At 33.7% G+C, this 10,179-nt stretch overlaps 1 protein-coding gene across 4 annotated transcripts in view; it reads left to right on the forward strand.

Moving 5' to 3' along the window:
- Window positions 1-10,179, forward strand: part of impdh1a (IMP (inosine 5'-monophosphate) dehydrogenase 1a) — a 40,791-nt gene that overhangs the window by 28,247 nt on the left and 2,365 nt on the right. For 2 of the 4 annotated variants that reach the window (XM_056477905.1, XM_056477904.1), the window contains 6 exons: window positions 1,762-1,852; window positions 2,741-2,836; window positions 3,507-3,650; window positions 3,766-3,910; window positions 6,193-6,336; window positions 8,050-8,133. In XM_056477905.1, the coding sequence (XP_056333880.1) occupies window positions 1,762-1,852; window positions 2,741-2,836; window positions 3,507-3,650; window positions 3,766-3,910; window positions 6,193-6,336; window positions 8,050-8,133 (704 nt within the window). Of the gene's footprint in view, window positions 1-1,761; window positions 1,853-2,740; window positions 2,837-3,506; window positions 3,651-3,765; window positions 3,911-6,192; window positions 6,337-8,049; window positions 8,134-8,287; window positions 8,410-10,179 lie in introns of all 4 variants that reach the window. The other 2 variants (XM_056477902.1, XM_056477903.1) reach the window with 2 other exon arrangements.

Raw genomic sequence — 10,179 nt, forward strand, 5'->3', positions numbered from 1 at the left:
TGTGGAAGTTACTGGCAGAAGTTCAGTCAAAGGGTGGAAACTCAATTCCAAAGGCTGATAGTGATACAATAATCTAAAATGCACTCACATGTTACTTGCACAAGCACATTTTAGTTATGGGTTTTGAAATGTTACTTTTTCTGAATAAACTAAACGAAACCAAAAAGTCTATATACCGTACAACATTGTAAAAAACAGCCTGAAAAAGTATTTGACTACAAACACAGTAAATGCTGTAAAATAAATTATTTTAATATATTTTAAAACATCATGACCCTTTAGAAATCATTCCAGTATGCTGAATATTCAAAATATTTCAGATTATCAATATTGAAAACAGCTGTGCTGATAAATCATATTGGAAACTTGCAGTTTATTTTCTTGATTCTTTAATGGGTAGAAATTCAAAGAGAACAATATATGTAAAATATAAATATTTTATAAATGTCTGTTCTATCACTTATAATGAATTTATTCAAAAAGACCCATTCATATTTCATATGCTTAAACAAATATTTTATCCAAGTTTAAAACTGGGAAGAAAAAATATTAATATTATATTCATGACAGAAAATAAATGATCATTTTATTTTTCACAAAAAATAAACAGTAACAATGCAGATGTTTGTATTAAGACACAAATTTTGAAAATTATCTTTATTTTAGGATTTGTCTTTATATTATATTATATTATATTATATTATATTATATTATATTATATTATATTATATTATATTATATTATATTATATTATATTATATTATATTATATTATATTATATTATGGCGACGCAGTGGCACAGTAGGTAGTGCTGTTGCCTCACAGCAAGAAGGTCGCTGGTTCGAGCCTTGGCTGGGTCAGTTGGCGTTTCTGTGTGGAGTTTCTGTATGGATGTTCTCCCTGCGTTCGCATGGGTTTCCTCCAGGTGCTCCGGTTTCCCCCACAGTCCAAAGACATGCAGTACAGGTGAATTGGGTAGGCTAAATTGTCCGTAGTGTATGAGTGTGTGTGTGTGTGTGTGTGTAGATGTTTCCCAGAGATGGGTTGAGGCTAGAAGGGCATCCGCTGCGTAAAAACATGCTGGATAAGTTGTCGGTTCATTCCACTGTGGCGACCCCGGATTAAAAATATCACTCTACCAAAATATTACAGAGACGGTACCCCCACTCTGAGTCTCTGGGTATCATTGTAGGATGCCCGATCAAACTACCTACCTGTTCACTGTTTATCCTCATACTTCCCTTCCCCTTCATCCCACTGTTCCCTTACATCCCTACTTCCCTACAATAAAGTCTAGCTCAAAGTGTGGCGTGGTCCATGCTGGTGAAATATCCAGCCAAAATGTCAATCTATGATGTGCAGATCTGAATTTGCAGGTCAAACACTGAATGATATGTGATGACAGGTGTGTTTTTTTAGTTGCCAAATAATGACTGCATTGTCTAAACAAACCGTTTAATTGCTTGCAAATGATGTTCCTAAAAACTGATTTATTTGCAGATCATGGACACAAACTCCTGTCACATCTTGATCTTTAATCAAGCACGCCTAAACCAGCTAATCTAGTTCTTTGGTTGTATTAAAGTATCTATCAGTTGGTTTAGGGCAGGGCTGGAACTACATGTAATTTCAGCAGGACCACAGGATAAAACAGTTTGTTCCATAGCTAAACTATGATTAAAATATTTGGCAGCTTCCACATTGTTTGATTTATTATTGATCATGTGGTATATGTTTTTTTTTTCTTCTGTTCTGCCTCAGGACTCTTCTCAGGGCAACTCAGTGTTTCAGATCAGTATGATCAACTACATCAAACAGAAGTACCCAGAACTGCAGGTGGTTGGAGGAAACGGTGAGAGTTTTCCCGTTTAAGTGCTTCGTAACCTGAAGACACATTAAATAGACAGTTCACCCAAAACTGAAAATTCTGTCATCATTTACTTATCCTTCACTTGTTCCAAACCGGTTTGAACACAAAAAAGATATTTTGAAGACAGCTGGAACCATTGACTTCCATAGTATCTGTTTTTTCTACTGCTGTATGGATGTCAATTGTTTTTTAGCTCTCTTCAAAGCATCTTATTTTGTGTTGAACAAAATCATAAAGGATTGGAACCACTTGAGGGTGAGTAAATAGTGTGTCATTTTTCACTTTCAAATCTCTTTAAATGGAGTGATGTGAGACAGGGCTGTCCAATATGAAATATATTGTATGGACAAAATTAAAAGTCTATAATTTCATATTATGCTCTATCATTTATTTTGTGGTGTCACAAAATACATTGTCTACTGTTTTTTATTTTCATAATTTATATGAGCACAGTATTGCAGACCATTATAAGGATACATCAGAATGCAGACAGAAACATGAATAACATCACCATGAGAAAGTTACAATCCTGATAGTACAATGTTTACATTTTGCATTTTATATAGCAGTGTTTTTTTTATAGACCTGTAATCTGTTAGGGTTAAAAGTGATTTATATTTTATTAATGGCTATTTCTGTTTCTGTATTTCTACATGTTTAATCAAAGATTTGCCCTGAATTTCTAAATAAACTGAGATTATGATGATAATAATAATAATAATAATAATAATTTGCATGGTTTGATGTATTATGAAGTGACTTAATTGGTAATTGAATCACCATAGGTAGATCAATACTGTATGTTATAATGATGTTTCAGTTACTCACTTGTGATAATTTCTGATTTAAGTCTGCTTCTTTTGATTCCAGTGGTGACTGCAGCTCAAGCGAAGAATCTTATAGATGCTGGTGTTGATGCTTTAAGAGTGGGCATGGGCTGTGGATCCATCTGCATCACACAGGAAGGTGTGTGTGTATTACTTTACTTTACTATATCTATCTATCTATCTGTCTATCTATCTATCTATCTATCTATCCATCTATCTATCTATCTATCTATCTATCTATCTATCTATCTATCTATCTATCTATCTATCTATCTATCTATCTATCTATCTATCTATCTATCTATCTATCTATCTATCTATCTATCTATCTATCTATCTATCTATCTATATATATATATATATAAAATTTATTATTATTTATTATTATTATTATTTATTTATTTATTAATTTTTAAATCTATTTTAAAGGCAAAATTATAAGCCCCTTTAAGCTAATTTTTTTTCGATATTCTACAGAACAAACCATCATTATACAATAACTTGCCTTATTACCCTAACCTGCCTAGTAAACCTTATGAAATTAGTTAAGCCTTTAAATGTCACTTTACGCTGTATAGATGTGTCTTGAAAAATATCTAGTCAAATATTATTTACTGTCATCATGGCAAAGATAAAATAAATCAGTTATTAGAAATAAGTTAGTAAAACTATTATGTTTAAAAATGTGTTGAAAAAATCTGCTCTCCGTTAAACAGAAATTGGGGAAAATATAAACAGGGGGGCTAATAATTCAGGGGGTTTAACAATTCAGATTGCAACTGTAGGTATATGTTTGTGTGTATCATTAGTGATGGCATGTGGGAGACCGCAGGGCACATCTGTATATAAAGTGGCTGAATACGCCCGGCGTTTCGGTGTCCCAGTCATTGCTGACGGTGGCATCCAGACAGTGGGTCATGTTGTTAAAGCCCTGGCACTGGGAGCGTCCACAGGTGTGTGCGTTTGTGTTTTTCTGCCTGATTTGCCTGAACGATCATTGTTATTAATAGCTGGGATTTGTTTGCCTGGATTTTACTAAAGCCTCTCCTTCTGCCTGTTTTGTTTCAGTAATGATGGGCTCATTGTTAGCGGCCACCACAGAAGCGCCCGGTGAGTATTTCTTCTCAGATGGCGTTCGGCTTAAGAAATACCGTGGTATGGGCTCTTTAGATGCCATGGAGAAAAACAACAGCAGTCAGAAACGCTACTTCAGGTAAACACTCTTACACTCGAATTCAGGTGTACATATTGATGACAATGTTTTTTTGGGCTATGAAAACTATTCATTTTTGCTTTGTAGACATTTTAATGTTATATTTATACTATAGATTTTTATATTTTATATTTGTAGATTTTTTTTTTCTCTGAAAGTCTTGAATATTTCCATCTTAAATGATATATAGTGTTTAACAGCTCCCTCTAGTGGAAATAACAATGTGGAGACTAATTTTAATGTGGAGACTAATTTTAAGGATCATAATTACAAACAATACATACTATTTTTAGATAACTTAGAAGAATTACTGTACAACTTGGGTATAAATGATGCTTAATATAAATAAGTTTCTTTATGCATTTTATTAATGATATTTTATCTTAAAGGAATAGTTCACCCAAATACTGTAATTTTTTTACTCATCCTTAACTTGTTTAAATCTCTTTCTTTCTTCTGTCAAACACAAAAGAAGTTAATTTAAAAAAGGTTATAAAACTGTAACCATTGACTTCAATAGTATTTGTTGTTTCTGCTGTGAAAGTCAATGGTTATAGATGTCTAACATTTTTCAAAATATCTTTTTTTTGTGTGTTCAACAAATAAAGGAAACTCATAAAGGTTTGTAACCAATCGAGAGTGAGTAAATGCTGAGCACATTTTCATTTTCAGAGTGAACTATCCCTTTAAGTGTGACACTGTTGACTTCTTGATAACTTTAACATTTGTAAGACACAGAAAGACAGGATAGGAAACTAAATATGAACACTATGATACAACATTTAACCATTGACTACACCAGACTGAAGCTTATATGCTGGAGGGCAAGGGAGTAAAAAATAAGGTAACAAAGAGGCGGAGACAATTAGCAACGTGGGCGAAGTGCAAAGTGTGTGAGGTGAACAAAAACAAACTGGGGCAAGGTATCCACGACCCTGACTAAAGCCAAGTATGCAAATATTTAAAAATAGTTTTTGTTGTTGAATATTATACCAAAACTGATGTATTTACTTTTGGAAAATAATAGTGTTTTACTAGTAATGGGAGAAACAAAGCTTTTCTAAGCTTGGAAACAATTTAACCAATTGTTTTACAAAATTATTAATTGTTTCGATGGGTTTGAAACACCACGTGCTAGGGACACCTACTGGTCAAAACCATGTAAATGCAACAAATACTCAGAAATAAATTAAAATAAAATTGTAAACATACTGCAACTTTAAATTTAAAATAGTATGACCTATAAGATGAACTTAGCCTATTGTGTAATATCATTAAATGTTAAGTTTCTGCATAATACAGTATGTGTTCTTATCAATTTTCAAGGCTTATATTGGTTGTTCCATTGTGGGCTCTGCTAAACAGGACAACAAGAGGCTATTAACTAATATTATTCTTTTTCGTTTTACAAATATCTCATTAAATTATAAAAACTGATCCGAGATCAGGTAAAAACTATGAAACCTGTTTAGTGATTGACCACACGGGGGCGATCTGAATGAACCCACACAAATCCATTCATTCATTCATTCATTTTCTTTTTGGCTTAGTCCCTTTATTAATCCAGGGTCACCACAGCGGGATTAACCGCCAATTTATCCAGCACATGCAACCATCTCTGGGAAACCATACACACTCATTCACACTCATACACCACAGACAATTTAGCATACCCAATTCACCTGTACCGCATGTCTTTGGGCTGTGGGGGAAACCGGAGCACCTGTAGGAAACCCACACGAATGCAGGGAGAACATGCAAACTCCACACAGAAACGCCAACTGACCCAGCCAAGGCTCGAACTAGCAACCTTCTTGCTGTGAGGCGACAGCACCAGCACAGCTACCTACTGCGCCACTGCATCGCACTCGCACGAATCATGTGGATGTTATGATTTTAAACAGATTGCCCTCCAGTGGAGAATCATTGCATTTTCAAAACGTTTTGACACAGGAATGACTTAACAAAGTGTAGTTAATTATGATTACATGACCTTGCCATTTTGATACGAGCTCTGAACCAGTGACTCAAAACAAAAGCTTTATAAAGGTTTCAAAGCTTCTAGAATCAATGCTTCGGAAAGCAGCCATCACTACTTTTTATGCAATAAATATTAGAATGGTAAATAATTCACTCTTTCTTTGTAATATCATTCAGTTTTTATCATTCTAAATGAAATACATCGAGTATTTTCTCTTTTATCTTGCTTTATTTTTCACATGCATGACATTTTCTCCCCCCAGGTAGTACCTAATTGAGCATGTGTTGTATGTGTATTCCAGTGAAGGTGATAAGGTGAAGGTGGCTCAGGGAGTCTCTGGTTCAGTTCAGGATAAAGGATCGATACACAAGTTTGTTCCATACCTCATTGCAGGAATTCAACACGGCTGTCAGGATATCGGTGCAAAGAGTCTGTCCATTCTGCGGTGAGACTGTCACATTCTCTTACAGACACTTGAAAAGCTTTTATTCATGTTTAGTAGCTTTGGGGCCATCTATTTGCAGATATATATATATATATATATATATATATATATATATATATATATGTATGTATGTATGTATATATATATATATATATATATATATATATATATATATATTATATATATATATATATATATATATATATATATATATATATATATATATATATATATATATATATATATATATATAGACCAGTTAATGGTAATGATTAATGACCAAAGTTGTCAGATATACACTTTTGGTCCAAAATTGGGAATAATTAAAGGTATGCAAGTTTCACACCCAGTGGTTGAACTAGGTATTGCATTCCTGGATCAAAATGACTCTTAAAATGACTATAATTAAATTAAATATTAATAAGAATAAAATATTATGTGTTAGGAAGAGTGTACTTGCATTGCGATAACATTATATTGTCGTTCTGGCATTATATAAGGGTGTCATAATGTAATCAGTTTTAAAATGTCTTAAATTTCAAAAACTAAATTGTGGGCCTTAAAAAGTCTTAAATTCACTAAAATATTGTGTTGTAAGTCTTAAATCATTTTAAAAAAAGTCTTAATTTTCCTCTGTCCAACTAAAGCTACCCAGTCGGGTCAACTCACATCCAATTATCAACAATCCATCTAAAAAAACGTATTTTACAATCACAACAGCTTTTAGACATTTTTACAGAAAATTCTCTAAATTATATTCTCTAATCAGGAAAGAAAACTATAAACAATTACATAATTCCTCATGACAATAACAGGGCAATATTTGCCTTTATATGCCTTCCATTTGTACAAAAACTATTTACAGAAGTAAGGGAGTGGACATAATATTTATGAATAGGCATGAAACTTAATGTTTTGTAACAGAAATGCATTGGGTTAAAAAAAATGTTGAAAAAAAGATTGACATTAAAATATGTGGCTTAGACATAATTACATTTAGAGTTTTTACATTTTGGCAAGAAAAAAACTAATTCCATTGGCCCAATTAGGCCATTGCAAAAATCCTAAGTGTTTAGCTTTGTATAAGAAAAAAATGATTCATAATGATCTTAAAAGGGACTTAAAACCTGCAGAAATTCAGATGAGTGGCATAAAATGGTCTTAAAATAACAATAATATCGTTTATCACAATATATTTTGGTGCAATATATCGTACAACAAAAAATAAATATCATGACAGGCCTACATATTTTTCCTTTTTTTTTGTTTATGAATAAATAATGAGAACAACCCCTTTCTTTTGAAGTAAAACTATTCTCAGCTATCCTGTTAGCATATACCAATTCATCCTTTAATGCACCCGCTTCGAATGTTGTCACTCGATTGAATGGGCGTTATTAGTGGTTATCAGCTGATAGATATTGGCCAGTAGGGGCCTTCTGTACCCATAGGCCCCTACTAGCCCATATCTATCACTTGATAAATACTGATAATGCCCATTTAATCGAGTGATAACATTCAAATCAGCTATTTAATGTCTGTCTTAAGTTATGACAGTGCTTCGACATTATTTTTCTCTTGCAAACACCAAAAATGAAGATCATTTATTTTTTCAATGTTATGATTTAATGTCCTGCCCCAAAAAACCAATACAAAAAGAATGTTATCTATTTTTACGTGCATCTGTGTAAGTCTCACCTGCGTTACGTGTAGATCGATGATGTACTCCGGGGAGCTGAAGTTCGAGAAGAGGACCATGTCTGCTCAGGTTGAGGGTGGAGTTCATGGACTGCATTCGTAAGTCTCCGCCCACTTACTTTAACCCCGCCCATTTTACATACCAAGACTTATTCCCCACAGCACATTCCCTTAATAGACCACATTTGACTTCGTTAGTATTAATATGGTTCACGTGAAACTTTAGCAATCCCTTCTGTGTGTTTTATTAAAGTTCCTCCCAGAGACCCTCAGTCCACCCTTTGTTACACTGTCAAGGAAAAGTAGAGTTTACATGTGAAAATGTCTTCTCTTCCTTTCTCTTATGCCATCATCATAGATATTCTTTTTTGCCATGTAAGTACTCCGAGTCCTCGTCTTTAATGATGATAACGTTGAGTTCTGGTGGAGGGGATTGTGTTGGAAATGTAAACAGCGCTGCCGTCTGGGCTCTTTAGTGGGCATTGAGACTGTTTTACTGACCTCTTGCTGTCTAATCATGTAGACAAACCTAGTGTCCACTGTTTAAGTGTCCTGCTGTGGTTGTGTACTTGTAAAACTGGTCACTGACATGTCTTTGGGAGGGAGATTATAGTGTAAAAAGAGATTGTTTTACCCTAAAAGGACATCTTTTTCATAATTGGATTCAAATGTCTCTTTTTACACTAAGAAAACATTCAGTATGGTGACCAAGAGATGTCAAGATCAGAAAAGCACCATGAAAGTGTACTAGCATTTCATAATTTGGGGTTCGTGAGAATTTTTAACAGTTGTTTTGTTTATTTATTCAGTGCCAACAGTAATATATACTACAATCAATTTTCATGTGCATTGTAATTAACTGCAATATGTAAGTGTGCATGTTTATTAGCATTTACACTACCGGTCTAAAGTTTGGGGTCAGTAGGTATTAATTTTTTTTTTGAAAAATAAGCTTCTCGTGCTCACCGAAGCTGCATTTATTTAATCAAAAATACAGAAATAAATAAAATAAATACAGAATATAATACAGAAATAAATAAAAAAACTATTCAAAATTTGTTTATAATTTAATTTAATCATTTATTCCAGTGATTTTAAAGAAGATTTTTCAGCTTCATTACACCAGTCTTCAGAGTCACATGATCCCTCTGAAATCACTCTAATATTAATTATTATTGTTATCATTATTATTATTATTATTATTATTAATGGTAATAGTAATAAAAGCAATAATAACTGGAGTAATAATTTTATTTGAAACTACTTACAATAAGTAATAAATATTTAGTAAATAAATATTTAACAATTTAACTTTTTTTACATTTAATAAATGGCGCCTTGATGAACACAATAATTTTCATTCATTCATTTATTCATTCATTTTCTATATGGCTTAGTCCCTGTATTAATCTAGGGTCACCACAGTGGAATGAACCGCCAACTTATCCAGCACATGTTTTACGCAGCGGATGCCCTTCCAGCTGCAACCCATCTCTGAGAAACATCCACACACACTTACTCACACACATACACTACGGACAACTTAGCTTACCCAATTTACCTGTACCGCATGTCTTTGAACTGTGGGGGAAACCGGAGTACCCGGAGGAAACCCATGCGAATGCGGGGAGAACATGCAAGCTCCAGACAGAAACGCCAACTGACCCAGTGGAGGCTCGAACCAGGTCTCACTAACACCATATCCAGCAACAACCTAGCTTTCCCATTTGGTCTCCCATCCAAGTACAGCCCTGCTTAGCTTTAGCGGTCGACCGAGTGTTGCAGAGAGCTAGCTGCTGGTGTTGTGAGAGGAGGCGCACCCCTGCCTAAAAATGCACCCCCTCAGAAATGTGCATCTATTAAATGAAATTGATTTAAAATAATAATAATAGAGTTATGACACTATTGAGAGTGACTGAGGTGAGTTTCATGAATGGAACCTCTCCCTTACAGAAGATACATAAATAAATAAAAAGATTTACTTTAAATACAACACTGATAAGATTAAGTGAATTGTTCAATGTGTGATTTAGTTTAAAACAGCAACAACAAGTGTACCATGTAGCCTAAATGTCTGTTTAAAACCCACCAAAAAGCCTAATTTTAAGCTACACTACAGTCAATATTACTGTTTTACATTTATTT

Source organism: Danio aesculapii, chromosome 18, assembly GCF_903798145.1.
Source record: "Danio aesculapii chromosome 18, fDanAes4.1, whole genome shotgun sequence".
Taxonomy (NCBI): Eukaryota; Metazoa; Chordata; class Actinopteri; order Cypriniformes; family Danionidae; genus Danio; species Danio aesculapii.